Genomic DNA, 14,850 nt, shown 5'->3' with positions numbered 1-14,850 from the left:
AGTTCTTCTGGTGGGGAAGGTTTGTTAGCCCCCTAACTCAATAACAAGGTTGGGCATAAGGATTGGGTCGGATTGCTCCTTTGGAAAATTTTTAAAGACCCTATAACATTATGTGACCGAGTCAAGGACATACTAAGCAACCTCCACATCATTGATTTGCATTTTAAATGTTGTTTGCCTTAGTCCGCGGATTATTTGTAGCACTTAATCGTGGTTTCATCCAAAAAATTAAAGGTTTAAATCACAAGATCGTGAAAGCTGACCTTTAGCATGGGCAACTCTCTTCAACTGGGCCTCCAAATAAACTGTACAGAGATTGGGCCTCTCTCTTCAAGTCGAATCGGAGGGACATCAGTCACTGAGATTTCATGTAATGAAATTGTAAAAAGTATTTTTCTTTTTTATTATATTTTTGAGATGGATGGATCACATTTGGCGACTTGGAAGAACAAATGGCATGTTAAATATGCGTGGAAACAAATACGCTTCCGATCGTGGATGTAAACAATTGCAGTGCCATGATGCAGTGGGCCCGCCCGATTGGAATTGTGGGGCCCCCGGTTCAATCCCAAACCGAACCGATCCGGCAAGCGAACCGGTTCACATTGTGCTATGTTTCACAATGATCCAGAGACTTAAATACCCCTTCCGTCCCCTTGCTCGCGCCCCTCTCCGCGATTCCCCTCGATCTCGGCCACTGAGCGTATTGTTATCGATCGCCACCGCCCGCCGGCCGCCGCCGCCACGTCCCTCTGGAGGAAATTAGAATATGAAGAAGGATGCAGAGGTGGTGCGGGTGGGGAAGTATGAGATCGGGCGGACGCTCGGCGAGGGCAACTTCGCCAAGGTCAAGCTCGCCCGCCACGTCGATTCCGGCCGCTGCTTCGCCGTCAAGATCCTTGAGCGCAAGCGCGTCCTCGATCTCCGAACCCACGACCAGGTTGGAATCGCGATATGTAATTTCTTTGATGTTCTTACCGATTTGAGCAAACTGTGCGATGCTTGATTTGGACGATGATGCTTATATTTCGCGGGCTGCAGATTAAGAGGGAGATTGCGACGCTGAAGCTCCTCAGGCATCCCAATGTTGTCAGATTGTTTGAGGTTTTTCGTTTCTCCTTCACTCTTGATTATGTTTTGCGATGGTTTTGTGTGTTGGAATATTCTAGAAAAATTTTGGGACCGCGTCAGATGAGACCACGAATTTTCTCTTCTACCTGGACTGGAATTTCCCAATTTTCTTCTTCGTTCGTTCTGTCTTCCATTTTGAAATAGTCAGTTATTGCAAGCTTCCGTTGCGAGTTAAGTCACGAACCGCATGGCCGCCACAACATCGAGCACGGCTTGACTTGTGGTTTTGGGTATTGGTTCATGATCTTGTGGTTTACCTTAAACCAGAAAGAACTTGTGGTATTGCTTCTCCGTTGACGACGGATGTTGAGAATGGGACCAGCGTGAATCACACTAGAAGAAAGGGAAGTTTTGAGAGATGGAATGGACGACTTGACTTTGTCTGACTTTGTCACTTAAGACCTTATCACTTTCTCTTTCTTGCTTCTCTTGGTCCACCACGAACAATTATCCATTTAGCCTCGTCATGCTGAAATTTTGTTGCACTCAGGACGACCTCACCCTTCCACCCCAAAAAGAATAATTAGGAACAAAATTACCAAAGTCTACTTTTTTAATGCAGTGGGAACTAGGAGAGTGCTTTTGTATCTACTTACATCAATTTTTAAAAATTAAATAAATAAAATAATAAAAATATTGATACTGAATAATAAAATTTGATATAGAATATTTGTATGTTCTCTCCTTCTCCCCCTTCTTATGGCTTTCCACCCTAGTAAACCAAGCCTTAATTTCTCGTCTCTGAATTTTGCTTTCTCTTCGATATAATCACTTAGGTGCTGGCCTTTTTACCCACCATTTTAATTAATAATAATCTGAAGAACATTTTTCACTCATCTAATGCCTTAGGATTGTCATGGAACTAACTAATCTACCTTATTTATGATTTGCGTTGGCTCCAGGTCCTGGCAAGCAAGACAAAGATTTACATGGTCCTTGAATATGAAACTGGCGGCGAGCTTTTTGATAGAATTGTAAGCAGGATTGTTATGATCTCCATTAATGCAATCTATTTAGCAAGAACTTCACGTACTAATCATCTGTAAACAATTTGTCATTCATATCAAGTTGTTTCCTGCATAACTAACTGACCACTTGATTTCTTCGATATAAGGAATCTAAAGGAAGGCTTCCAGAACCTGAGGGGCGTAAACTTTTTCAGCAACTCATTGATGCTGTCAGCTATTGCCATGAGAAAGGTGTATTCCACAGAGACTTAAAGGTAATCGAACAAATATTGAAATTTTTATATATTAGAACAAGATATAAAATTTGATCAAATAGGACTTCTCCATTCTCTTCCATGCTTTGCATACAGCCAGAAAATGTGCTTCTTGACACACAAGGAAACATTAAAATATCTGACTTTGGCTTAAGTGCTCTACCTCAACAATTTGGGGTAAGTGCTTCATACAATACTTCCAAATAGACATCTTGCTCATAATGCTATTTACATTTATTGGTTCGCAATGTCAATTACTTTTTCTTATTTTTCCTTTTTCTAATTACTTTTGCCAGCATGATGGCTTATTGCACACAACCTGTGGAAGTCCAAACTATGTTGCCCCTGAGGTAAAAATTGATCTTATTGTATCTGAAAAATCCTGCTAAGGTTTTGTATGTTTTATATTTGTCTATAAAAGAAAAGCACATTGTAACGCATGTTCCTTCCATGAACTTAAGGTTATTGCCAACAGAGGATATGATGGTGCAACGGCAGACATTTGGTCTTGTGGTGTAATATTGTATGTCATTCTTACTGGATGTCTTCCGTTTGATGATAGAAACCTTGCTGTTCTTTATCAAAAAGTGAGTAATTGATCTTTTCAGAACTAGTCTCAACATATAGAAATCATTTGCCTAATTATTTCCTTTTTTACATTGGCTAGATATCAAAGGGTGATGTCCAGATTCCTAAATGGCTTTCTGCTGGAGCCCGCAATATGATAAGGAGAGTTCTTGACCCAAATCCTCAAACGAGGATAAATATGACTCAAATCAAAGAAGATAAATGGTTCAAGCAAGACTATACTCCTGTTGAACCTGAAGAGGATGAGGAAGACATTGACTCTGATGTTGAATCTTTCTCAATCAGAGAGGTAGATGATTTTCTGAAACTTAACTTAATCACCACACATTATTTTGTGTTGAAAGGTAGCAATTTGAATGTTTGGTCAAGGTTCCTGAAGCAGACAAACATGGAGATGCATGCCATCATATCAATGCTTTTGAGCTAATTGGAATGTCATCTTGCCTTGACCTCTCTGGGTTCTTTGAGGAAGAGGTGAACTCCCAATTCGTCTATCAAATTTCTAAAAATTTGAGTTTGAACCCTCGAGTTCTGATATATAAAGCTTTAGAGAGGCTACTAATGATCTACAATAAGCTGATAACCTAATTTTGTTGACTTTAGGATGCCTCCAGTAGAAAGATCAGATTCACCTCAAACTGTCAACCAGAAGAATTGCTAAAGAAAATTGAGGACATTGTTACATCAATAGGACTTCAAGTACAGAGAGGCCATGGAAAGGTTAGCCTCACTTTTCTTTTCAAAAAATGAATGTCTGATAAGAAGCCTTTTTTTGGTCTATTTTTAATGGTAAACAAATGAAAATTAAAACCTTTGTTGTCTTTACAGTTGAAGGTGATGCAAAACTGTGAGATTAAAACGAGTGTCAAGTCACTTTCAGCTGTTACTGAGGTATTTTTTGAAGCCATTTTTCAACATTTCTTTTGATGAGAAGAGAATACATGAAGTACATTCCAAGCTCTCTTAAATCCAATTTGAGACCTTTCTTGTCAATTCATTCCCTTAAAACCGATCAGTGTTATGCGTTTATTAAACATATGATTGTAGGGATTCCAAGAGAGGTTGGAATTACTGATTGAAATTCGGGATCCACAAATCTCTTTGAATTTACAACCACTTTGCATATCTGTCTTTCAATTACTAAATTCTCACTCATTCCTAAAACTTATATAGGTGTTTGAACTTGGCCCATCATTGTACGTGGTGGAACTAAGAAAAACTCATGGAGATTCTTCCATGTATCGGCAGGTATTATTCTCTTCGAATGTCAAGTAATTGTTCCCATGAAATTGAAATGATGCAAGACGTTAGAGGGCTATTCCTGCTAAATTTAGTAACGAAGCTAGGTCAGTTATTTATCTTAAAGAGTTAAAAGTGTTCATCCTTGCAGCTTTGGGCAAAGCTTTCAGATAGCTTGGGTGTTAGCAAAAGCCAAGAGGCTTTGACAAACCAGTCATTGATGTCAGAGCTTAAAGGATTAGAAGGAGAGAGTGCTGTGGCTGCCTGAATACATATGTACTGGCTCAAGTAAGAGTCGATAGGTTACTAATATGAAAGCTCATTATGCCTTTAAACTTACAATGAAAGTTTTGCAAAACACATATGCACACTACAGTTGAATGCAGTAAATGGTTGCTCATTGAGCATCACTATTCAATTAGTTCCAAATTAATTAAAGTTGAGAATTAGCTACCAGAGCAGCTAAAAAATTTTCATACATGGAAGACAACAATGATGGAACAACAGTCAGGCAATAAGGTCATCGAGAAGTTGGGATTTCATAAAGCACACAATAGAAAAAGGAATAATTTGATCATAAAAAAGCATCTACAAAATTAACAATGTGAGTGTTTTTTTTCTTAAATGCCTATAGAAAATTTTCTAGTTAACAGTAACTCTAGAATTTTATCTTGTAATTCTACGACTGATGTTTATGGTAAAGCAAACATGGCTTAATGTTTTCCAAAGGTAATTGCAAGTGACTCAAAGAATATACATAAAAGAAAAACTATCATTTTGCAAAAACTAAGGCTTTGCTTTCGTTTATGATTTTTTTTTTCTTTTCAAAAACTTAAAAACTGTTTATAGTAAACATTTATTAGGGGTGTCAATTTGGATAGATTGGATCGGATTGAAACAAAAATATTATTAAAAAATTTTTAATTCAAACTTGATCTAAACTCGAACTCGATTTGAAAATCTTAAACATGAACCTGTATAATTCGACTAACTCAAATAACCTAATTTTTTATTATTTTCTTTGATAATTCTTTATTTTTATCTTAATATTTTATCACTGTCATATTAGCATTATGTTAAAATATCTTAATTTTCAAAATAAAATTTGATTTAATCTCAAAAATACCTAAACCCTAAATTCGAATCAACTTGGGTCAATCTGAATTCGACTCGAACTCAATTCAACCTTTTTAATCCGAACCCAATCCGAATTCGAAAACCTCCAACCCTAACTTGATAATTTTCAAGTCAACTCAGGTTGGGTTGGTGGGTCGGATTTATTTTTGAGACTTCTAACATTTATCCTCTTGCGATAGGTCAATGATGAGCTTCTAGCCAAGACGATGGTTGGATCCAATGGTCAGGCAAGTGTTGGGCTTCTAAGTTCTGACAAAAATCTAGACGCGTGTCATTGAAGAGATCCAAAATCGACAATCATTGATGTGGTAACTATTGGACAATCTTTGTCAGAAATATTATGAGAATGCACTGAATTGAAAATTACTGTATGTCAATAATTATTGGACAATTAATGTGGGTCATTTGTTTCCCAGAATATAACGACAAACTGTGAATCTCCACCAAGCACTGGTGGTCGTGATGACCTGAAATAGTATTCGAAGACTATCATGGATGAATCTACCGAACGATTGTATCTTTGCTTGCACACTGTTCGTCTACTCACCTAGATCAAAACACCTTTATCGAACTCTTATTATTTCCATTTTAATTCTCAACAGTAACAATATCCATGATTTATATTTTTTATTTGTAGATTTTACTGCACCTATACAAGTTCAAATAAACTTGTAAACATCACGTAAAGTGATAAACCTTTTAAGACATCTCTAACAACTTTATTCTGTTACAACATTTTGAGGTTGAATGGGTATCATCAACGATTATCTTTAAATTTCTATGCTAAATTTTCTTAATCATCAATCTAATATAGGTTATAATGAGAGATTGATCTAAGAACGTTTAATTGTTAGATTATTTATTGTAAGTGCTTTCTAATTTATCCGATCACTTCAAAATTAATCGAATCGAAAGATTAGATGTATGATATTAATTAAAAAAATATATAGAGACCTTGAGCGTTACGTCAAGGCCTTAGTGGAATCTTAAAAATTGGATATTAGAGTTTTACAAAAATGGAGTATTACAAAATTAAATCTTTGCATAGGAGCTTATAAGTACATGACTTAAGTAGATAAAATGATGCTCCTGGGACATAGTTAAGTTGGTTATGACGTAACAGATTTACAGAAGAGAGTAAGGGTTTGAATCCTGGCGAAGTCAGATTTATTGGTGTTATATATGAATTTTTGTAGGTTTAATAAATTATAATTTTTCGATTTATCAAAAACAAAAACAAAAGAAAAATAGATAAAATAATCGCTAAGCCTGACAGATACATGACTTAAGTAGAAAAGTGATGACCAAAATGAACCCACAAACGTACCCAATCTCTGCTAAACCACATCTCCACCGTCAATCACGAGGGACTGTAAATTTAAACCGTATAAAACTGGAGCAGTCGTCTGGTGACCGCTTGTGGCGGTGAATTTACATCCGAGATCATTAGGGCATCTCCAAACCCTTTGCGGGCTCCCTGTCCGATGCCGGCAGTCTTTTCCGGCGGACTCCGATCCATAGCTTTCTTTGACAATGTAAGATTCTTCCCTCTTTTCTTGAAGTCGCTACCTTTCTTCCTTTCTCCTTTTTTCGATTCCATTATCATGTATGCTATGAGCCTATGAAGGTTTCTAGGTCACCACAAACCGTTCCGCAGAGATTTACACCTTAAAACATTGTGAATGGGCGGAGTAGGATCTCCTCCGTCCTTCCCTCCCTCCCCCCTCTCTCTTTTAAAAAAGATTACATCAGAATCTATTGAAAACTATGAATATCTTGACTTGATTTTTTTTTGGCAGTCGATACTGTACATGGTTTAAAAGCGAGTTTTGTCTGGCATTATATAGTGGACGAGAAATGAATTTCGATATGAAATCTCATGCAGATACAGTTGTGTCAGGAGCCTGTGTTAATTAAAGTAATCCTAGCCCTTTAACTGATAACTAGTAACATATTGGGTGAAAATGTTCGAACCATTTCTGCTTCGCTGCGATTTTTTTCCTAGCTAACAAGTATGCTTAGCGTATTTACATTAAATTCTTATGTCTCTTGGTTGGAATCGCTTGCAACATTTACTAATATTGGCTTACAAAATGGAGAACTATTTTTTAGATCACCATTAGATACTTGTAATTTCCATCCTGCATGTAGGAGTGCTGTTTGTAGATAACACTGAAGATCACAAATTGCTCGAGCCATAAGTTAACTCTATCATGCCCATAAACCTTGTCTATGCTGTCTTTTTTTTTTCTATCTTTTTTATATTGCGATGATAAAACTCAATTACTTGAAGTTGAACAATAAGAGAATAACATTTACTTATTCTTTCTTTGGAAAGGTTTGTACTTACATTTTCGTTGGAACTGCCAGTGAGCTATCGTGACCATCAAAGAAGGCAAATAGAAAATATTTGCTAGAGTTCTTCAAAATCTAAGCAAGAGTTAGATGTCTTCTTCAAAGTCAGCGCGATGCTTTAGATGTGGTGAACATGGGCACCTTGTTGATGATTGTATCTTGGATGAGGATGTTTGCTTCTTTTGCAAGGAATCAGGGCATGTCAAGGATGAGTGTCCGAGGAAAACTAAACTGAATGCTAAAAAAAAGCGACGGTCGCGGAGTCATACATCTAGTGCAGCCAAAGAGAAGATACGATGCTTCAACTGCTGTGAACGAGGACACTTGTCTAAGGCATGCCCCTTGGTTGAAGATGTTTGTAACTTTTGCAAGCAGACGGGGCATTTGAGGAAGGATTGTGTGCTGAAGACTCGCAACGACCAGCATAGTGCTCAACAAGAGCCAAAACAACACAAGGTGAGTCAAAGGCATCAGAGCACCACAACTCAGAGTTTTGCCTTTGCTCAAGAGAAGGATATGAGAGTCCAATATCCTCATAATTTCCACTCAGGTACATAAACTTTGAGGATTAAATTTATTAGTGAATGAACGTTTTTGTATCCTTGTTTTTAATTTTTTTAATTATTCAATTTATTAGTGATTGATTAAGAAATTGTTGTGGTTAGGTTTTATGTTCTGGTTTCATTTTTATTTTGGTTCAAATATGTTATATGTTGGAACTTGTGGATTGTTGACACATGAGGCGACATTGATGTTGATCTTTTATTTGATATTTGGAGGTTACTGTGATTGACCTATGGTATCTCGTGTTTGAATTGATGAATTTATATCTACCTTCCAGAATCTATGATGGTTTTCTGTGAATTTTTGTAGTTAATTTATTGTGGGGAGTCGCTGGACTCTCAGCAACTTCATTGCCTGAAGTTTTGTGATTTAGCTAGACAGACTTATACATGGACCTGCTGTAATTTTCTGATTTTTTATGTATTTATTTCCTAAAACTTTTAGATGTTTGATTTTCTTATTTTTGTTTCTTAGAATGGGTTGGTTGCTGAAAATCTTTTTACGTTGTAGTCAATATTTTTACTGCAGTTCTGGTGGTAATTTAATTGGTTTGTTCTCCATCTACAAACATTGTAGTTTCAATATTTTTATATTTGAAGGTTGTCAACTAGTTGTTTTGTAGTGATGTTGTCACTGTAAGTCATGCCATAGTAGGCGCTCTCATGTGGTTTCGTTTGGTGCACCCATGCTGAGCATGGTGGGATATATTTTGTTTGCCAATTTTTCTTGTTATTAAAAATTCCCTATATCACATGGTAACTGATTGATCTTCTATTGGTTCTTGTTTGATTGAAAAATGTACCTTCGCTTATACATTTGTAATGTTTCAAGGGTATTTACTGCAGCCCCCTTTGGGATACCAAGGTTTTATACCTCCTTTGCATGTGTCATGGCCTCTACCTGGTCCTGCCTTGCTCCACACGGAGCCATTTGGTCCAGGCATCCATCCTACACCTGTTCCATTTCCTTCTGATACACTACCACCTCTAGAAATTATGGAGCAGACGCTTACTTCACAACACTGGGAAATGCAACGACTCGCAGCAGAGAACCAAAGATTTGCTGGCGTCCATTCTTCTTTGAAGCAAGAATTAGCAGCTGCCCAACAGGAGCTGCAAAGACTGCAAAACCAAATGGATGCAGTAAAAACTGGGCAAGATCAACAGTTAAAATTGTTCTCAGATAAGGTTGCAAAGATGGAAACTGATTTGAAAGCTTCTGAATCTGTGAAAGTGGAGTTGCAACAGGCTCATGCTGAAGCACAAAGCTTGGCAGCGACAAGACAAGAATTAATCTCTCAAGTACAACAGATGAATCAGGATTTGCAAAGGAGCCGTGGTGATGACCAGCAAATTCTAGCATTGATGTCTGAACTTGAGGTTCTCAGACAAGAATATCAATGTTGCAGGTCAGAGCTCTCCTTCCATTGTCAATTGATACTTTCATAATGAAAAATGTTCAAGCTTCTCCTCTAAAAACATTGCAGAGATACATATGACAACGAGAGGAAATTGCGCATTGGTCATTATGAGTCTCTTCAAGCTATGGAGAAAAATTTTGACTCAATGACTAGGGAATTAGAAAAACTGCATGTGGAATTGTCAAATGCTACCATCATAGACAAAAGTCCTACCACTACGTTAGGTTCATATTTTTTTCACATGCTTCATAAAAGAGGGCATTTCTTGTGAAATTTATTATGGTTTTTTTTGGACAAACTTTGGATGTCAGGTGGACAATTTGGGATAAATGCTGATGCGTACAATGACAATGCTGCATCTGGAAGATATCATGCCAGACAAATTCCTTACGAAGATAGATATGGAAAGGTATCCCTGCCTTTGTTTACCTAGTACTCTAATTATCATGGATTTGCTTTACCAGGCATTCTTGCTTTTTGCTTCATAACTCAGAAGATAATTGATTACATAAAAAGAGATGTTTGAGTACAAATAGGATAAACTCGTAGTTTCGAATTGTGGAATTTTAGAAAAGAGGGAATAGTTAAAATGGATGGAAGAAAAGTTCTACGAGACTTTTAGGTATCTTGAATATATTATTTATAAAAGAAAAAGATGTAGATGCTAGGATAACTATTAAGTGGTTCAAATGCAGAAAGTATTTAGTTGTGCGATTGTTGTGGATCACAAAAAGAAAGATTCTGTGATACTAACCACAGTTCCAATTACATTATGGGGAGTGTTGAGCAATTAAGAAACAACACATACAAAAAAATTGTAACCTAGACGAGAATGATAAGATGATAGTATGGGAGAAAAAAAATATTAATATAGTATGAAGATGTTCAGAGAGGATCCATATCTTTTATAGTTTTACAAACTGAATGAGCTAGACTTGAAGATATGAGGATCAAACAAAATTCTACTTGTCATAATTACAAACACATGTAAAACGTATTAGTCGTTTTAGTTTATAAGAGTCTAGGTTGTCTTGAATTTGACATTTAATAGTAGGTTATTATGTAAGAGTCTTGTACGTATATATTGGTATAATAGTATAATACACTTTCATCCCTTTGTACTTGCTATCAGAATGGGTAAATTAGAGTTTTGCATTGGATTTTTTCCCTTCAGCTCCGTAGGGAGAGCCTTGAATTTCATGTAACGGTGCAATCTCCCCTCTTCAACGATGCTATTTTTTCTTCTCTGTCTCCCTTGTGTTCACATCCCAGCTTTCTTTCTTTCTCTATTGACAATATCATGTCATGGTTTTCATATCATAGCCTCGCATCTTCCCTTGTCACTGCAGGTCTGCTACCTTGCCTCCTGGTGTTGATATCTTTGGCAAGATGCTTCATCTCAGTTTGGTTTAAGTGGTTCCCCTTTACTGGCCGATCTCTGTTTGACTTTTCTCTATGCTAGTAGAAAATTTGTTTTATGAACCCTAGAGGTGACAGCAAGTGCCACACTCAATTCCTTCGCGTATAGATTGTCACTTGCTTGACTTTGTGGTTCATCCTCACAACACATTGCTACCTTCAGTGAATTACATGACATCCTTGATGCGTGCAGACTTCCCTTGGCTGCCTCTTGAGTTTTCTGCTTCGTGGTGACATAGGTGATGAAGTCCCTCATCCCAACTTTCCAGATCTTGAACAGGTCCAAGACCAACTATGTTCTAAGGTTGTGAAATACTTGAGAATAAAAGAAATGGAAATAAATAATGATAAACTTTTGCTTGGTTTCTCTTTCAGCATTCACTTGTAGTCTCCAGAGAAGATATCAAAATCCTTACTTTTCTCCTTTTCTCAGTCGACCCTAAAATAATTGGTACTAACATGACTTGCTATAGTTGTTTAAAATACAATTTCTTTACACCCTTCTTTTCAATTTCAAGAAACTAGTTAATCCGCATGAAAGCCATATACAAAGTTAAAATTCATATGTCGTAGAGATGCTGTCTTGACTTCTATTTAAATTACAGGGGCATGCTGGTGTTGCAGCTCCATATCACGAAAGTGCAGCTGGTTTGGTCTCTGCTCAAGCCGTATACAAAGCCTCGATTGTCCCAAGGGACGACATTTTGGGAATTACAGGCAACGATGGACCTCAAGGCTTTCTTGCATCCTTAGCCTCTGGATATGCTGCTAGAGGAGCTGGTGTGGCTCTGTCAGCCACCGGAATGACTGCTGCTGCTCGTGATTCTACACAGGCACCTCCATCTTATGGTGCAACACAACAAGCAGCTTGCGGGACTGGGCGTGATTACGAATCACTTTGTGGCGGTAGCAATGCTCCGATGCATCCTTGATGCCTAAAGTGTTAGAGAAAGATAATGGAACTAGAGTTGATGATTTATCCATAAGGGATACAATTTACAAAAGATAATTGAACTAGAGTTGATGATTTATCCTTAAGGGATACAATTTATAAAGATATTAAAGTGTTCGGTCAATTGACAGATTAATAAAGAAATTGTCAATTGACATATTAAAAAAAAAAGTTTTAATCCGATAATAAATTTTTATTAACTAGTTCTCTTTTAAAACTAGTTTTCTTTCATCCCTCTCCCCTCCTGACAAATTCAATGATAGATTTTTGATGCTGAGTTTGCTTGTTAGTTTGGTGAAATGTTATTTGAATAATAGTTTAGTAAAGATATCAATAAGTTGATTTTTTACATAAATTTAAGAGATGAATAATTATTGATTTGTCACAATTTCTCGAACAAAATAAAAATCAATTTTTACATATTTTATACGAGTATGAAAGATTGAATTTGTTGTAAGATATGTTAATTCAATATTATTATATCAAAGTTTTGGTGGAATATTGATGCAAGATGAAGTTTTGAAAGAAGCAATTGAAGTCAAATAATTTCAGATATTGTATTGATTATAATTTTATATTCAGTCTAGATATTGTAGGTTGTTTTTTTGAATTCTATGAGATAAGATTTCATCCAAGAGATATTGCATACCCACTAGCAAAACATCTATCTTCAAGAAAGCTTACCAAATCCGCATTGCTATAGACATATAAGTCTCTAGAAGATTGACGATATAGAAGAAAATCATGTAGAATAGTACCTTTGAATTAATGAAGTATTCTTTTCACATTATTCCAATTTTATTCAGTTAAAACATGCATAAATTGACAAGCATGATTTACTACAAAGGTAATATCAGGTCGTATGATAGTAACATATTGTAAGATTCCAATAATACTTCAATAAATTTGAAGATCAGATATATCAGGAGAGGATGGAGTTGCAGAGAAATTGTTTATAGCAATTGGTGTGGAGACCGGACGTGCTCCATCCATTTTAGCTCTTTGGAGAAGTTCAATAATGTATTTGCTTTTGAGAGAGGAGACAATCATCATCATGTGGATAAGTTCAATACAAAAAATGAGTATTATCCAAATCTCGAATAGGAAATTCTTGATTGAGAAGATTTAATAGAGTTGTGATGCCCTTTTGATCATTGCCACTTATTAAAATATTATCCACATAAATAAGATAAAATATCATAAATCCATCATTATATTTATAGAATAGAGAAGAGTCTGTCTTTGATCCAGAAAATCCTTAAGCTTGTAACTAATTAGATAATCAATGAAACCATGCACGAAGAGCTTGTCGAAAACCATATATAGATTTCTTGAGCTGACAAATATGAGATGGAAATTGTGAATGGATAAACCTAGGTGGTTGCTCCATAAACATAGTTTGCTCAAGATGACCATGAAAAAAATATTAAAAATATCCAATTGTCGTACAGGCCAATTAGAATTGACAACTACTGATAATAATAATCTGACAGATGTAATTTTGATGATGGGGCTATAGGTGTTATGAAAGTCAATACCTGGTTGTTGACTAAATTCTTTGGCTATAAGTCAAACTTTGTACCTTCAAAGAGAACCATCAGCTCAATGCTTAAGGCGGAATACCCATTTAGAGCCTACAACATTCATGGAGGGAGTGCGCAAAACTAGATTCCATGTTCCATTGCGAAGAAGTGCATCAAATTCTGTAGTCATTGCACTACGCAATTCGAATCCTTGTTCGCTTGTAAAAAATAAGTCGGTTTAATAGATTTTGAAAATGCCACTAAAGCTTGTGGAAGAGGATATCAAATTGTCATTGATAGACAATATGCATAGATGTCACTTAAGAGAAGCATATGATGAGAATTACTATCAGTTGAATCACTTGTTGAACGACGATAAGGAAGTGGGCTAACATGGTGAATTTGAGATGGACCTGTATTATTTGAGGAGCCAAAGTCAGAAAATCATATTATCTATGGTTGGTGAGGCTTCTGAGATTGGACACGGAATATGATCCAACATATTATCCCTTCTGATAGTGTTAATGCGTTTTGCTCTTGTCGGAACAACAACTTGAGGTGACTTCAATGATATAGGAGTTAATAGAGAGCCTCGGAGCAAGACCTAGGATGACATTACCTTTGATAATATTAGGTGGCATCAAGAAGGTGCCACTTGTATCTAGAAGAGAGATTGAAAAAACTACTGAAGAAGGGAATAAAGACTCGTCAAAAGTAATATGTCATGAAATATATATCCATTCTGTAGTATATGCAAGCAACGATACTCATGATGTAAATTACTATAACTAAAGAAAATATATTATAGTGAATGAGAATCAAGTTTGTGTTTAGAGTTGGGCATAATCATAGATAACATGCACAATCAACAAATCGAAGAAAAGTATAGTCAAGAGTTTAATTATAAAGTTTTTCTAAAGGACACTTATGATTGAGCAATGAGGTAGAAAGTCGATTTATGAGATATGTTGCAGTATAAATAGCTTCATCCCAAAATTTACACAGAACTGATGCATAATAGAGAAGAGCTAAGGCGTGTCAACAATATGTCTATGTTTTCTTTTATCAGAGTCATTTTATTTTGGAGTATGAGAGCAAGAGACTCGATAAACAATTCCACAAGAGATAAGATGACGACGATGGAGAGCTTAATATTCGCCTCCCCAATCAGAATAAATAGAGTATTTTATGATTAAAATATCGTTCAATTTATTTTTGAAAATAACATAATATGTCCAATAAATCAAATTTTGTTCTCATAGGATAGAACCAAATATATTTACTAAAATAATCAATAAAG

The 14,850-nt window shown here is 36.1% G+C and overlaps 2 protein-coding genes across 3 annotated transcripts; both read left to right on the top strand.

Moving 5' to 3' along the window:
* Positions 1–662: 662 nt before the first annotated feature.
* Positions 663–4,598, top strand: LOC141842928 (CBL-interacting protein kinase 1-like). Its single transcript, XM_074730914.1, has 13 exons — positions 663–940; positions 1,042–1,104; positions 2,034–2,105; positions 2,246–2,353; positions 2,450–2,530; positions 2,650–2,703; positions 2,815–2,940; positions 3,021–3,230; positions 3,311–3,415; positions 3,545–3,661; positions 3,770–3,832; positions 4,115–4,189; positions 4,332–4,598. The coding sequence occupies exons 1-13, from the start codon at positions 770–772 to the stop codon at positions 4,446–4,448; spliced, it is 1,362 nt and encodes a 453-aa protein (XP_074587015.1). The 5' UTR covers positions 663–769; the 3' UTR covers positions 4,449–4,598.
* Positions 4,599–6,741: 2,143 nt separating this feature from the next.
* LOC141843222 (uncharacterized) lies at positions 6,742–12,092 on the top strand. Of its 2 annotated transcripts, none has more exons than XM_074731267.1 (6): positions 6,742–6,852; positions 7,688–8,222; positions 9,068–9,644; positions 9,723–9,880; positions 9,968–10,065; positions 11,681–12,092. In XM_074731267.1, the coding sequence occupies exons 2-6, from the start codon at positions 7,763–7,765 to the stop codon at positions 12,005–12,007; spliced, it is 1,620 nt and encodes a 539-aa protein (XP_074587368.1). In that variant the 5' UTR covers positions 6,742–6,852; positions 7,688–7,762; the 3' UTR covers positions 12,008–12,092. The 2 variants fall into 2 exon arrangements, with proteins under 2 accessions (XP_074587368.1, XP_074587369.1); XM_074731268.1 differs by having other exon boundaries at positions 6,751–6,852; positions 7,656–8,222.
* Positions 12,093–14,850: the final 2,758 nt, after the last annotated feature.

This window comes from Curcuma longa, chromosome 12 (assembly GCF_044706935.1).
Source record: "Curcuma longa cultivar G26 ecotype Majalengka, Jawa Barat chromosome 12, ITB_CL_G26_1.1, whole genome shotgun sequence".
In the NCBI taxonomy this organism is placed as follows: Eukaryota; Viridiplantae; Streptophyta; class Magnoliopsida; order Zingiberales; family Zingiberaceae; genus Curcuma; species Curcuma longa.
The sequence above is the reverse complement of the archived record's forward strand: the minus strand, read 5'-3'. Positions and strand labels throughout refer to the sequence as shown.